This window comes from Balaenoptera acutorostrata, chromosome 19 (assembly GCF_949987535.1).
Source record: "Balaenoptera acutorostrata chromosome 19, mBalAcu1.1, whole genome shotgun sequence".
In the NCBI taxonomy this organism is placed as follows: Eukaryota; Metazoa; Chordata; class Mammalia; order Artiodactyla; family Balaenopteridae; genus Balaenoptera; species Balaenoptera acutorostrata.
In genome coordinates this window covers 59,629,917-59,645,242 of record NC_080082.1, presented here as the reverse complement: position 1 = coordinate 59,645,242, position 15,326 = coordinate 59,629,917, and the positions used below count along the sequence as shown (strand labels likewise).

Below are 15,326 nucleotides of genomic sequence, written 5' to 3'. Positions count from 1 at the left end.
CCTGTGGCCTGGTGAGTAGGTGACAGTCACCCCCACTTTATAGACCAAGACACTGAGGCTTAGAGAGGAGCAAAGTTCACAAAGTAGGAAAATACAAGACAGGTCAGAATCCAGGTCTGACTCTAAGGTTGCCACTCTTTGAGGGCGGCCTTGGGGCTCAATCTGGAACCCCCATCTTGCCTATAAACAGTTCAGGCCGACATCCAGTAAGCACAGAGCCTTTCGCCTGACTGTCCTGCCTGTCAGGGGCCTTGGGTCCCCTCCCAACTCCTGCTAGGTGACCTCAGGCAAGTCCTCCTTTCCAGGCCCTGGGCTCCCCTCCGTGTGGGCCTACGAGGGCCAGTTGTAACGGAGATCTGAGCCCACCCCCAACCGCAGCCCACCCTGCCCCCGCAGCCTGGCTGCACCCCCCTCTCCTCACCGCGCCTGGGTTCTGGGCAACAGGGACCGATGGAGGCCAGCACAGCCCCGATTCACCGTGTGGCCCTCGCTGCTCTGTGCCTTAGTTTCCCTCTCCATCTCGGGGGAGCCAATTAGATCACCCCAGCCGCATAGGACTGATAAACAGAGAATCCAACTGAATGGGGGACAAAGATCCTGTTTCTGGGGCAATTCCAAGGTGAGACAAATAGCACCTAGAGGCCCTGAGCTGGGCAGACACTGGTCAGGTGGGGCAGGGACCTCTCCCTCCCATCACCACCACTCTTTATCAGTAGCAACGGCTTCCTATGTGCCAGGTCCGGTTCTAAGTGCTTCATCCGCCTGCGTCTTTCTTAATCCTCACAACACCCACTTTATAGACGAAGAAACAGGCCCAGTGAGAAGAATGAACTTTTCCCAAGTCACACCGTCTACTTCCCTGCTAACCACCCTCACACTTGGGCCAAAGCTCCTCCCCAACCCTTTCCCAAACTGGACTCTGAAAAGAAAGGGCTAAAAGTCATGGGGCTCAGGGGTAACATTTCATGAAATCTTTAATGAAATTGGGGTAGGGGCACGAACAGAGGGGAGGGGCGATGGGCACAGGCTTGGGGCGAGGGAGATGGCAGTGGGGCTGGGCAGGGGGCTCTCCTCTTTCCCGCAGCAACCCTCCCCCAATCATCCCACTGACAGGGGAGGGACGTAGGGAGGCAGAGCCATAAATACGTCCAGAATTCCAGAGAGGCAGCGAAGGAAGAAAGGGGTGCCTGGGGATCTCAGAGAGGGGGCAGGGGCAGGCCCGGGCCGCCCTTATCAGGGGGTCCCGGCTCCTTGGGCGGCCGTGGGGGCCCCGGGGGGTCCCCCGGCTTGCGGCCGTGCTTGCGGAAGTAGCGGTAGCGTTGGACGTAGGCGCGCACCAGGTTGCTCACCTTCACCGGGTTGATCTCCCCACTTTTGCTGTGGCAGATCTGCGGGGCAAGGGGCAGCTGCAGTCACCGCCAGCCCGCAGGGTCCCCTGCACCTGGACTGCTGAGCGCAGCTGGGGACTGGGATGGGAACCCCTCCGCCAAGATCCAGGCCAACGTCCCTACTTGTCCCTCTGATGCCAGCAGAACAGGCCCAGGTGGGCTTGAGGCAATCCTGTCACCCTCTCGCCTTCTGGAGTGACCCACTGCCCCTCTGTCTCCCCATCTCTGTATGCCTGTCTGCTCACGTCCATCACTCCGTCTCATCCTCTCCCCACCTCTGCGCATCTTGCCCCCTCTGGGCCCCACCTTGTGGACGGCCTTCCTCAGGATGTCCTTGTATTCCTCCTTGGTGATGTCCTTCTTCTGATAATACGGCTTGATGGCCAGCTTCACCTCCTCTACTGCCCGCTCCTGCGTGTGCAGCTTCTTCAGATACTGGCGGGGGTGGCAACAGTGGGAAGAAGGGACAGCAAAGGCCAGGTAAGTTCCTGCAGAACCCCTACCTCCACTCACCTGCCCACCAGCTCAGACTTCTTGACCATCCAGCTACTCCCAGAGGTGGAAATCCTGCTTCGGGTCTGCCCTGTTCTCCCCTTGCTGCAGTCGCCCCAGACCCCAGGCCAGGCCTGGGCCTCTCAATGTCACTAGTATCTCCTCCAGGCTGGACCCTGGGCTGTCCCAGGCGTCCATGACCAGGACCCATGTGTCCCCTGCCCTTACAGTCTGGTAGGGAGACAGACCTGAGCCAGGCGGCTGTTCCCTACCATCCCAGAGAAGATGAGGGCAGGTAAACTGAGGCCTGGGAAGGGCAGGACACCCCAGACTTCAGGGCCAACATCTCCCATGAAACAAGAATGCCAACTGTCAGGTGAGCTACTGAGCTGCTGCGGGAGCCACGGACACCCCAGGCCTCCCCAGCCCCACAGGAGTGGGTTTCTAAATATGCGGCCAAGAGAAAGGGGTTGTGGCCTGCACCCGTCTCGTATGTGGCCAGAGAGGACAATGGCAGGGAACAGACAGGGCAGCCTCACTGGCGGAAAAGGGACCTGCTGCTCGTCCCAGGGCCTGTACTGTCCCTGTCCCGCAGCCCATGGCACAGGCCATGGACAAGTACACATCAAAGCTGTGGCCCCGCCTCCGTTTATACGGGGCTTGTAACACGGGGGTTTGTTCTGCTTTCCTTCTGGCGCTGTATGTAGAGTGCGAAAAGGGTGAGCAGCGCCATCATCTGGTGACAGGGCCATAGCGACCAGCATCCAGATGCAACCAAAAGGTACACAGCCCCAAGGCCCAGGAGGAGGAGCCAGATGTAGTGGGGGGAGGGGGGACCTGTTTGCCCTGCACCCATTCTTCCTCCCTCCGTCCAGGAACAGATGCTTGATTTTTTGTTTGTAAACCACCCCGAGCCCCCCTTACACAAAAAGATAGGGGTGAGAGAGAGAGATATAGATGACCAAAGGGTAGACTGTAGTAGATATAAGTATAAATATGCGTGTGTTTATATCCATATCTATTTCTCTCTTTTTCTCCCTACCTGCATCTCATCTCTATACGAAATTCTTTAAAAACCTGTCTAGCACCCCTTTCCCAATCATCTAATCAAGTGAAAGTTTAGTTCCTTATAATTTAATGATTTCAGCTTTATCTAAGTCCTCATCTGCTGGCATCAGTCTCTGGCATTCTCCTCGGGCCCCTGCAGCTCAGCATCTGCCTGCATTCTCTGCAAAACTGTCACCACCAACCCACCTCTCCCAAGCCCAGTTCACCTTGTCTGTGTCACCACGTCCCTCGGAGCTGCTGCTGCCCTCTCTCTTGTCAGATGCTGCAGCCAGCCCAGTGGGCGTGGGAGGGGTAGAGCCACAGCCCCCCAGGGGGAGGCTGCCAGGGAGCAGGTAGCTGGAGGGGCCAGGGGGCAGACCCAGAGAGGTGGGCACAGGAGCTGGCGTCACCCCCAGACTTGAGGGGGGCTTCCTGTGGCTGAGGATCTGGGGGAAAAGGTTGGAGGATAAGCAAAGGGAGGTGGCAGGGAGGACGGAACATGTACCCCTATTCCCACCCTGATTTCCCAACAGTCCCAGAGGCAACAGGCTCCTCTTCCGGCAGACACCTTGCCCCAAAGCCTGCTGGGAGCTGAAGTTCCTCTCCTAACCCGGAGCAGGGGACAAGAGAAGGGCTGCGGGGACTCTTCCCCGAGGAAGCCCACCTGGTTGGTGGCCTGGATCAGCTCCTGGGCCTTTGCTCGGCTTGCCAGATTGGCTTCTTCCATCTTGAAGAGAAGTGCAGTCACTGCAGTAGGTGGAGAGTGGACGACAAGGATTGGGAGTTGACGCAAGAGGAGAGGGTGACCCTCACCCAGCCACGCGCCACCTCCCACCCCGGGCCCCCAGACAGGCTATAAGGTCTCAGGCTCATAACTGGGAAAGGGGGCCTCAGCCACCAAGAGAACCAGCCCACACCCTGTATGTTCTTAGGACTCAAGGTGTGTGTGGGTAGGCGTGTGGCCAGGGTCACACAGTGACGAGTTGGTCCCGAGCCCCCGTAGCCTCTGTCCCCACCTCTGCAGTCTAGCAAAGGCTCCTGCCATCCCTTAAGGGACACTGCTCCCTGCTCCCCCATTCCGGTCCCTCCACCAAGCCTACCCCAGTCTACCTCTAGGTGGACCCCAGGACACACCCCACTCCTCCAGTCTCTGCTGGACTGGCTGCCCGCTGCTCCCATCTGCCCAGCGCTCTCCCACTGCACCCAAACATCGTGGAGCCTTCTGGACAGACCCTGACTGGCCCTCACCCACCCGAGGCCCTCCGGGTCCTGGTCACTACACCCACCCCTTCCAAAGTATCTCCACTGCCTCCAAGTTTGTCCCCACATGACCTCCTCCCCGATCCTGTCTCCCCACCCTCACCTGCCCCGGCCCCCCCCAGGGGACACTCACAGGCCAGGACACCGCTGGTAGTGCAGTCTACACCAGCAGGCAGGCTCCAGGGCATGGGTGGGGGCAGTGTGGGCAGCTGGGAGACACGGGGGGCTGGCCCATCCTCCGCCCCCGAGTCACCAGCCGTGGACCCCGCACTAGGGGCGGTGCTGGGAGCGGCAGCAGCCGTGCTGGTGGCCGTGGTGGTGGCCGGCTGCTGCTCCTCCTCCTCCTCCTCCTCCTCTTCTTCCTCTTCCTCCTCCTCTGCCCCACCTCGGACTCCAGCCTCCTCAGTGGCCTCTTCTGGCAAGAAGGAGACCTCAGGTGTCTTGCAGCTGCTATCCACAGTCTGTGAGTCGGGCGTGAGAGCAGGGGGTGGAGGGGCCGCCTTGGGGGGCGGGGTGCTAGGGGCCTTCGATGCCCGCTCTTCCCCGGACCAGGAAGTCTCCTCGGCCCCTTTGGCTCCCGCCGCCTGGCTGCAGCTATCTGCCTTGGACTTCTTCAGTGTCACAGGGCCACCGCTGCCTCCGCTGCTGCCCCCACCGCTGCGGATCTTTTTCCTGGTCTTGGATGGCTTGGTCTTTCCCTTGGTCCCCTTGGCTTTCTTGGCCCCAGCCTTGGCCTTGACCTTGGTCTTTTTGGGCTTGGTGCTGCCCTGAGCTGCTTTGGCCACCTCAGTAGGGGCCCGCTCATCCGGCTTGAGGAAGGGGGAGCGGCTCTCTCGGTCTCGGCTGAACTTGACTCCGATGGAGCCCAGGCCAGCAGACGTGGCCTCCTTGGCTGGTGTGGTGCTGCTGACACCCTCTCGGATCAGCACGGCCACCTTGGACTGTAGCTTCACCTTCCGGGAGGATGAGGAGGACGACGAGGACGAGGAGCCTGAGCCGCTGCTGACAGGTGGCTTTGGCGGGGGCCCTGAGGAGGGCGCCAACTCCTTGGGGGGCCGGGCCTTCTTGGATGACCTGTCCCTGTCCCTCTCTCTGTCCCTGTCCCGGTCCCGATCCCCCCCGTCCAGTGCCTTCCGCCGCGATCCCTTCTCCCGGGAGGAAGAGGAGGAGGAGGCAGCCCCAGAGCGGCGCCGGTCCTTCTCACTGCTCTTGCCTCCCCGCTCCTCGGCGCTCAGTCCCTCGGAGTCGTAGAGGACCTCGCGCTTGGGCGATGAGGCCGGAGCCGGCGAGGGGCCGCGGGGGTCAGGCTTGTCCAGCCGGCCCACGGTGATGGTCCGCTTGATGGCAAAGAGATCGTGGTCCGTGAGGTCCTGGATGGAGGGCGGCACGGCCCCCCGGCGGCGGCTGTCGCGCTCTCCGCCCAAGGAGGTGGAGCCGGAGGGCGGCTGGGCCGGGGCAGGGCCCTTCTCACTGTCCCCAGACCGCTTCTCGCCCCGGGACCGCGACCGCTTCTTCTTCTTCTTGCTGCCGCCGCCATCCCGGTGCTTGCCGCGGTGCCGCTCGCGCCTGGAAGACGACGACGACGAGGTGGCCGGGGGCGGGGAGTTCGAGCGCCGCCGCCGCCTCCTTTTCTCCCGGGACCGGGACCTGCGGCTGCCCCCGCGGCGCCGGTCGGTGCTCCGCGAGCGGCGGCGGGCGGAGCGGGACCGCGAGCGGCGGCGGGCGGACGACGAGGCGTGGGAACCCGGCTTGCGGTCCCGGGAGCGGTGCTTCTTGGAGTCCCAGGGGGAGGCCGGGGCCGGCGGGGCGGGCTGCGCGCCGGAGGAGGACGAGGCGGCCTCCTTGGCCTCGCCGCCGCTCCTCTTGCGCTCCCGCCTCGACTTCTTGCGGGTGGGCGGGCCAGTGGGGGCAGCGGAGGCGGGGGCAGCGGCCGGGGAGGGCGAGCGCTGCCGGTAGCGCTCGCGCCGCTGGGTCAGGATCTTGCGGCGCAGGTCCAGGCCGCCCCAGCGCGCGTCTGCGGCGGGCGGGGCGGGGGCCGGCTCCCCCAGGTCCACCTGCAGGGCGCCCTCGCCGTCGGACTCCGCGTGCAGAGACAAAAAGTCGTCCCCCTCGGGGGCCCGGGGGGCGGGCGGCGGGGGCGGGGGCTGGGCCGCAGGGGGGGCCGGGGCCGCCGGAGGGGGTCGTGCGGCCCGGCCGCCGGCCCGGAAGAGGGAGAACGCCATCCTGGGCTCCTCCTCAGGCTGGACAATCTCGCCCTCCTCAATCTCTGAGTCGCCCGGTGGCAGCAGAGGGGGCGGGAGGGCGGCGCCACCGGCCGTCACCACCTCCACGGAGACCTTGCCTTCCCGACAGGCCTCCGCCTGGGTCCCCACCACAAAGACGCGCCGGCGGGTGGCTCCGTCGGCCCGGGTGGAGTCGGCCTGGGGCGGTGTGCCAGGGGCTGGAGTCGGCTGCAGGGGCTGGGGGTCCGGGCCCGGGCTCTCGTCACCTGGGAAGTCCTGGCTCAGGCTGTTGTCGTCGTAGATGCCCGCCAGGGTCTCTGAGATGCGGCTGATGCTCTGGGACAGGCCTTCCTCCTCCTCTTCTTCCTCTTCCTCCTCCTCCTCCTCTTCCTCCTCCTCCTCCTCCTCCTCAGGTGAGGGGGTCCCCGCCGATGAGCTGGGGTTGGAGCCAGTGGGCTCGAAGGGGTCGTACTTCTGCTCTGGAGCAGGCGGTGGGGAATAGGCCTCGTCGGTGGGGTGGAAGGGGTCATAGATATCAAACCGGGGTGCAGGAGGGGCCGGGGGGGCCGGGGGTGGTGGAGGGGGAGGCGGGGAAGGGGAGGATGATGAGGGGGAAGGGGAAGGAGAAGAGGAGGCAGAGGAGGGGGCAGGGGGCGGAGCAGGGCCCCCGTCTCCAGTGCCCAAGGTGAGGAGGTGGCGGGCACAGGTGGGTCGAGAAGAGTGAGACTGTGGAGAAACTGCAAAGGAAGAGTGGAGACAGGGTGGCGGTCAGGTGCCTGTCCCGGTGCAGCAGAGGGGCCTGCAGGCAGGTCAGCACCCCATCTGCTGGTCCCCCTCGCTCAGCACTCGCCACACCAGCAGGCACTGCTTCCAGTGCTTCACGTGTGTCAACACATAAGATGCTCCTCACAACAGTACCTACGCTGCACGCTGTAGGTACTGCGACCCGGGGTCCCAGGAGGAAACTGCAGCACAGAGAGCTGTGGCATCTTCCTCTAGAGCACAGTCAGCAGGGGGGAGTCAGGATGCAAACTCGGTCAGTGTGGCCCCCGAGCCCGCACTCTCATATCCGGAGACGTAAGCTGGCCTGCAGCCCAAGACCACCCTGACCAACGACAGCAGTGACGTTCCTGCAGGAGGCACAGGCTGGGATGGGAGAGCTAGGGTTCCAACCTAGGACCACCTGCAGGGGTCAAGCCCTGGCCTGCTGAGCCGGCTGCCTCTTGAGGGAATCTATCCCTTTGTACAGAAGGCCTAACGTGAGGCTGCGAAGGTGAAACTCCCTCTCCAGAGTCAGAAAGTGGCAGAGCTGGTGAGCCCTGACAGCCCGAGTCCTCACCGTGCCCCCGTTACTCTGTGATGAGCCCCATCCCAGGGGCGACATCTGGTTGGGACTCAGACATCACTGACCAGGCCAGGCATCGTGCTGTCCTCCGTTATTTTGTCCGCCCTCCCGAGACCTTGCTTTCGAAGCACTCCACGGTCTCAGCACCACAAGTCACACATGAGACAACTGATCGAGGCTGCCCCCGGGGCGGGTGACGGGGCCAGGATTCAGACACACACATCAGAGTCCAGAGGCCACTCTCTCAACAACATGTAACTGCCAGGATCCTGCCCCAGCAAGGACATGGTCACATGAACAGTGCCAGGGAAGCCCGGGGCTAAGAAGGCAGCACCAGAGCCACCTCCTCACCCGGATCCCAGGCTCCAGCCCTCTCCCACAATATGCCCGAGGGCAAGCAACTCAACTGCTGTCTGCCTTGGTTTCCTCAACTAAAAAATGGGAGTTTGCTCATTCATTCAACACATTTTTTCTGATCATCAATCTGAGAGACGGGGTTTGGGGTATAGAATAGAACTGCAAACAAGAGACAAAAATCCCTGCCTTCAAGGACTTGATGAGCAAGAACTCTGACTACCCGGGCTGTTACTACCACCACCTGAGGCAAAAACCAAGTCTGCAGATTGCAGCAGTCTGCAAACTCGAGACATCCGCTTCTTTATAAATAGTTTTTTTTAAAGGACTACGGGTGAATTTTTCTTGCATTCTTAATATTTTCCAAACGAAGACCAAAAAACACTTGGAATAAGAAAACAAAACATAGGGACTTCCCTGGTGGTCCAGTGGGTAAGACTCCGTGCTCCCAATGCAGGGGGCCCGGGTTTGATCCCTGGTCGGGGAACTATATCCCGCATGCATGCTGCAACTAAGAGTCCTCATGCTGCAATTAAAAAAGAAAAAAAGATCCCGCACGCCACAACTAAGACCTGGCACAGCAAAAATTAATAAATAAATATTTAAAAACAACAACAACAACAAAAACCCAAAACATAACCCCAGAGTCCTGCTGAAAACAGCTATTAGGTTCCAGACACAGTTACGGGTATCACTTAAAGCCCAAGGGCCAAATCCCACACACCACCTGTTTTTGTAAATAACGTTTGATTGGAACCCTGTCCCGCCCACTTGTTTACTTATCCCCTGTGGCTTCTGATTTTAAAAGAAATGAAGAGGGAGTTCCCTGGTAGCCTAGTCATTAAGATTCTGGGCTTTCACTGCTGAGGCCCTGTTCAGTCCCTGGTTGGGGAACTGAGATCCCACAAGCCATGCGGTGCGGCCAAAAAAATAATAATAATAATAAATAAATAAATAAAATTTTAAAAAATAATAAAAGAAATAAAAATACTTTTGTGGGCCCCTAAGAGTATGGTGGGCCCCAGGCACCATGTCCCCTGAGCCTAAAGGATAAGTAAGTCACCCCAGATCTGTGAGAAAAAAGAAAGGACAAGGATGGGACTTCCCTGGTGGTGCAGTGGTTAAGAATCCTCCTGCCAATGCAGGGGACACGAGTTCGAGCCCTGGTCTGGGAAGATCCCACATGCCGTGGAGCAACTAAGCCCGTGCACCACAACTACTGAGCCTGCGCTCTAGAGCCCGTGAGCCACAATTACTGAAGCGCACACGCCTAGAGCCGGTGCTCTGCCAACAGGAGAAGCCATCACTGCAGTGAAGAGTGGCCGCCTGCTCGCCACAGCTAGAGAAAGCCCGCATGCAGCAGCGAAGACCCAACACAGCCAAAAATAAATAAAGTTAAATCTTAAAAAAAAAAAAAAGGACAAGGAAAACGTGAACTGGTTCAGAGGGTGTGCAAGCCTCTGACAGAACGGTTGCTCGTAGCTGACCTTCTGCTACGCCTTCCTCTCCCCTCACCCCTCCCCAGATATGTATGTCCACGCAGAAGGGAAGTCTAAACCCAGGGTTCTCGTCAGGGTCCCGGGGGACCAGCAGCAGCATCACTGGGGAGTTAGTCAGAAATGCAAATGCCTGGGCCCTACCAACTCCAGGCCTGCTGCATCAGAAACCCCGGGGGTGGGCCTAGTGACCTGCGGATTAACAAGTCCTCTGTGGTGATTGTGATGCCCTTTCGAGTTTGAGACCCTCTGCTCTACACTGCTCAGGGGCTTACCACTGTGTGCGGGGCTGGGGAGCAGACTCTCCCTCGGGCAGGTGCCCATCGCAGAAGTCAAAAACTTGCACTTTACACACAGAAGGCCCCAGGCTTAGGGCCACCACTAAGCAACTGGCTGTGCCACCTCGAGCAAGAGACTTCCCTCTTTCAGACTCTTCTCTTCCTGGAGTTGGAGACACTGAGAGTCCCCCATCCTGGGGAGACGAATTCCTAACGCAGTTACACTGATATTCAGAAGCCCCGGACGCACACTAACTGCTCCCACATGGTAGCTCTCACGTCAGTTTTAACTTTAATTACATCTGCACGTGCATACAGCCATTACTGAAGTCTAACAGGAGAAAGACGTGAAAGTACAGATTTTGTTTAAATGACGTATTCAGCACCGCTACTACTACCAACAGCAGCTAACGCTCACGCGACGCCGAGGCTGACTGCCTGCTAACTCAGCCCTGGCCCCACATACCCGTTTTGCCCGTCCTCCAGGCCCTGACACGGGGCAGCAGGCTGGGTACGGGAAGAGGGACTGGATCCCTGTCCCCAATTCGGACCTCGGCCACCAGCTCCAGCATGTCCTCGCTTCTGCAAGACAGGGGGTGAGTGAGCCTCAGAGGTGCGTCCAACTCCCACGCCAGGGGCCTCTCCCACTCCAGCTGCCCAGATACTCACTCGCCAGGCCGCAGGTCCAGGTGGCTGGGAACCCAGGTATCTGGGGGATCCAGGATGCTCACCAGCCCCGCGAGGAGGCCATCGGCAGCCACGTCCAACACCTGGAATAGGCCAGGAGGGGCTCCACCCTGTCCCTGCTCGTGTGAGGACCCACACAGGCCCTAAGCTCTCAGTAACCCAAACATCTGAGACCCTATGAGAACACGAGGATCCAACTGACTCCTCAACCTGACTGCCTCCAGGACCCAAGGGACCAGGCCTCAGAGCCTCCGACACTGCCCCCGATCAGCACCCCAGACCCAGGAGCCTGGGTCCCAACCCCATTTCCCCATTTCAGGGATCCAGGCCCCACTGACCTTCCTCCCCCAGCCCCAGAAGTCCAGGTCCCTAGTCCCCTCTTCTTACTCACAGAAGCCGTGTCAGTCCCCCCTGATTCCTGGGAACGGGGCTCTGAACGTGGGCTCCGACAGCGCCTCCATCGAAGGCCATGACACCGAGAACCATCTGGAGAGAGATTTGCATGGGGGATTGGAGACAGGGGACTAGATGCAGAGACCTTGCTGGGCAGAGGAAAAAGAGCCGGCCTAGCTCCTGACAAGGGAACCAAGCTCCTGCCTACTCTCCCGGCCTCCATCCAACCGCTTCCCAACCTGGGTCCCAGAAGGACTTCCCAACACCCTTTTGAGGCACCAACTCTCTCACCCATTTGTCCTCCCAGCCACCCTCAGGATGAAGTCCAGACAAGTCAGCTTGGCCTTTGAGCCTTGCTGTGACCCAGTCCCCACGGAGCGATCCTGCTTCCCTTCCCACCAACATCCTCTGCCCGCCAGCCCCAAAGACCCACAACTCGGTCCAGCAACGTGGTCCCTGTGCTGCGTGCCTGCTGGTGCCGCCCCCGCCTATCAGGCTTTCCTCTTCACCAGACAATGCTCGTACAGCCTTAGAGACACAGGTCCCCTGTCACCTCCTCGCTGAACCCTTCCTGGACCCCATCTCCCTCCACACCAGCTTAGCTGGGCCTCCTGCCCTCTCACGGTGCCTCGGGCTACCTCTGTGCTGGGACTGTGTCTCCCCTCTGCCAGACTGTGAGCCCTTCCAAGATGGCCATGGAGTCCAACCCATCTTGGGCTCCCTGTGCCAGCACAAGGGTGGCACCCAGGAGGCCTCGGGAAAGCGTATATGAATGAGATTAGGAGAAAGAATGCAGAGATGGGGCAGGGGGCTGGGAAGAACCAGAAGCTGTCATACCTTTATCATTTGGCAGGTCCCCCTGCAGGGAACTTCCCACAGCCTGCTGAATGGCCCGCTGAAGGAAAGGTGAGGGTGAAGGGGGTGGAAAGAAAGAGCAGTCAGGGGATGCATGCGGAAGGTCACAAGCTCTGCTGCTGGGAGACAGCCATTCCAGACACCCCTGCAACCAGACTCAAACCCTACAGACAGGCCAAGAGTCCCGGCCCCCCAACCCCTCCTTCCCCAAGGGTCCAGGAGTCAGGGCCCTGGAATCTGGACTCCCGGCCCCTCCCTCCCTCGGCCCCAGGCGTCTGGCTGCCTCACCAAGATAAAAGCAGAAGGAGAAAGCGAAGGGTCTCTGTCTGGCGGACCGTCACCCCGATCCTCGCCTGACTCCTCTGTCTTCCCTCGAGACTCATCTTCTTCCTCCATGGTCACCTAGTGGTGGAGGTGAGGGGAGAGTCTGGAGTAGAGGCTGGTGGGCAGGGCACGGTGGTGCCAGGTGGCGGAAGGAGAGGACGGACATGAAGACCTCAGGGGCCTCCAACACTGTGTCCCCTTCAGCATCCCTCCTCTCCTCCACCGCATCCCAGGCCCGGGCAAGTACCAGGCCCACTGCAGACACTAGAGGGACTGGAGCAACTCTCTTCCCTTGTCTGAATTTCAGTTGCCTCCTCTGCCAAAGGGAGGCCCTCCCGGCCTATTTCCACACACCCCTCCCCAGTTCCCGCACCTTCCTGCACAACCAAACTTTAAGACCTCACGGGAGCCCGCCTTCACGGGAGCCAAGACTCTTTTCTGTTGAGCTGTCATTTCAAACACCGCATCAAGAAGTCTCATAAACCCACCCTTCCCAAACCGAGATACGTGCCAGTGTGCTGGGTGCGCCTCAAACACCACGCCACTTCCTAAAGCATCGATTCTCCTCAATGGTGAGGGACCCAACAAAATGTATTTACACACAGAAGATGGAACTATAATAGAATGAGCTACAAAACCAGTACACCACTTTGAAAACGAAAACACGAAATTCAGGAATGCTGTCCACCAGACGCCGCAGGGAACACCCTCGATCACCTGTCTGCCCCTTGTGTGGAAGCGCGGCTCAAGGCTTTGCCATGTCACAGAAATTCTCAGGTTATACAGAAGGTGAAAAATCACTCTTCAGACTGATGGGGGTCTTGATTAGGGCTTCAGAAAATACGAAGATTTCAGTTGTAGGCTTCCCTGCAACTGTCAAATCTCCTACTCTGAAGACAATAAATATCTGGTCCCACAGTTCCTAGAAAGCTTCAAAACCCCTAACCCTCAACTCCGTGTGCTTAGCTCTAAGTGGGCCCAATAGGAGTATCTAAGTCAGAGAAAGGCTGTGAGAATTGAAAGGAGACCGACTCCTGACACAGAGTTAACAGTCCAAGCCGGCTATACAGAGTAACAATAATTATCATCGGCCTTTAACGCCCAGGTTTCCCTTACTTCGGTCTCCCCTACACCCTCGGTTGCATACCTGCCAAAAAAAAAAAAAAAAAAAATCTCGGTCCTGGTCTCCCTCGTACCAGATTTTCAGAAAGCTCTCCCATGCTGCCTCCTGGCTCTCTAAGAGCCTGCAGTTCCTTCCCAAACTCCCATAGACAACTCTCACCCTGATAAGCCCCTCTGGACAGTTCCCAGCCCTGGGGCTGCTCTCCGGCACCTGGGCACCTGGGTGGGGGTGGGGGGAGCACACGCTATGTAGAACAGCGTCTGTCACATAAGAGAAGCTTAATCAAGATGTGCTGACTACAGACCCACAGAGCCCCAAACCCTCTGTAGAATGAACATCCTCCCTTGCCCATTCACACATGCCCCAGGCTTTGCAGACACACCCCCGGCTCCTTAGGTCTTTTAGACCTGAGAAGCCTCTGCAGACGCTGCTAGGTCCCTCTAGATCAGTTTCCCAAACTATAGACTTGATAGTTCAGTGCTTCACAAATAGCTTGTTATCAAAGCAAATCGAACACAGTAGAAGATTCTTCACAATACATCACAAGTAAATGGAAATACTAATTAATGGGACTTGGGTATGAAATTCATATGACGGTGTACACTGGGTCTCAATGAAAAAATGTATTTCTCACTGTAGATCAAGGTCAAAAGAGTTTGAAAAGCACAGCACTAGATGAGTCTAGCCGATCCTATAGACTTTCCCAGACCAAGGAGGACTGATTCTAACTCTCTCTGTAGCCCCAGGGCCACGCAGAATTTTTCAACATTGTGCATTTGAATTACTTTCTAAGGGCAAGTACAATACAGCTGGGCAAATTTTCCAATACTCTTCATTGTCTTATCTCCACGCAATTATATGGCCCCCCCCCAAAGGCATTCGAATTTGCAGTCACACTCAAAGCCACCTAGATGGTTCCAGGTCCTTCTAAGTGCCCCCAGCCTCCTGTCACCCAGATTAGACACTCCCCAGACAGCTGGAGACCCATCCAGGCCTCTCAGAACATCTCAGTATTTGCCTCTCTCCCTTCGTGGGTACATCCCGCTCCTCTGGGTAGCTATAAAGGACTTCCTAGCCCTGGAACAGTTCTTCCAGGCCCAGCTATATGGCCCCAGACCCCTGTAGGTGAGCCGCACCCTCAGGTCAGCCCATGTAGACACTTCCCAGCCCTAACAGACATACCCTAGGCGCTATAGTTAGCTCTGCAGATACTCCCCAGCTCTTGCAGATCTCCTTCACCCCGGGACATATCTCAAGATCTCAAGATGGCCCCAGAACCCTCTAAACAGACCCTAGCCTCCGGTCAGCTCATAAAGACGATCAACAGTGCCTACAAAAATGACCCAAGCCAGCTATATGATGGAAAGCAGGCTTAGTCTCAGTCCAGGCCCTGTGGACGCCCCCAATCCTCACGGGGACGCCCCGTAGATGCCCCCCGGCACCACAGACGCGTCCCGGGGCCTTCAGAAGGCCCCCCGCTCGGCGCCAGGCGCCGCCGCCGCTACCAGGCCCGAGGCCGCCCCGCTAAGCCCTCAAGGCCCTGTGGCGTGCCGGGAGGACCCCGGGACAACTAGCGACCCGACTCCGCCCCGCCCACCCCGATAGGCCCGAGCCCCGCGGCCCGGACCGCCGCCGCCATCTTACCCCGCCGCTCGGGCTGCGGCTCCGGCCCCGGCGCGGGGCGGGGCGGGCTGGGGCGGGGCTCGCGAGCAGAGGGAGGAGAGGGGTGGAGCTAAAACACCGCCGAGCTTGCCGGGACTTCAAGTACCGAGCACGGTGCCGTGAAGGCTGGTGGGAAGGCTCTGGACTCAGTTTCCCAGCAACCAATAGGACACATAGGCCGGGTGCGCGCGACGCACACCGGGAGGCGTAGTCCGCGCGTCGCCTCCGCCGCGCGGGGACAGCAAGCGGGGTGAGGGGTGAAGTGGGCGGGGTTGCGGTAGGCCGCGATTAGGCTCCAAAGTACCCAGCACGCGCGCGGAAAGAGCGGCGGAAAAGGAAGTGACGGAAAGAGCGGTCAGCGTGACAGATGCGAGGGAGTTGTAGTTCCGCGGAGTGGGCC

General features: G+C 59.3%; 1 protein-coding gene across 3 annotated transcripts; it reads right to left on the bottom strand.

Annotated features, from left to right (window-relative positions):
* Positions 1-949: 949 nt before the first annotated feature.
* On the bottom strand, positions 950-15,035 carry SCAF1 (SR-related CTD associated factor 1). Of its 3 annotated transcripts, none has more exons than XM_057535074.1 (11): positions 14,909-15,035; positions 12,106-12,219; positions 11,800-11,857; positions 10,961-11,055; positions 10,552-10,652; positions 10,349-10,464; positions 4,321-7,146; positions 3,592-3,674; positions 3,155-3,373; positions 1,695-1,823; positions 950-1,388 (listed from the first exon to the last, which is right to left on the bottom strand). In XM_057535074.1, exons 2-11 carry the CDS (start codon positions 12,211-12,213, stop codon positions 1,197-1,199), a joined length of 3,927 nt encoding a protein of 1,308 aa, XP_057391057.1. In that variant the 5' UTR covers positions 12,214-12,219; positions 14,909-15,035; the 3' UTR covers positions 950-1,196. The 3 variants fall into 3 exon arrangements, with proteins under 3 accessions (XP_057391057.1, XP_057391058.1, XP_057391059.1); XM_057535075.1 differs by having other exon boundaries at positions 10,349-10,461; XM_057535076.1 differs by lacking the exons at positions 11,800-11,857; positions 14,909-15,035.
* Positions 15,036-15,326: the final 291 nt, after the last annotated feature.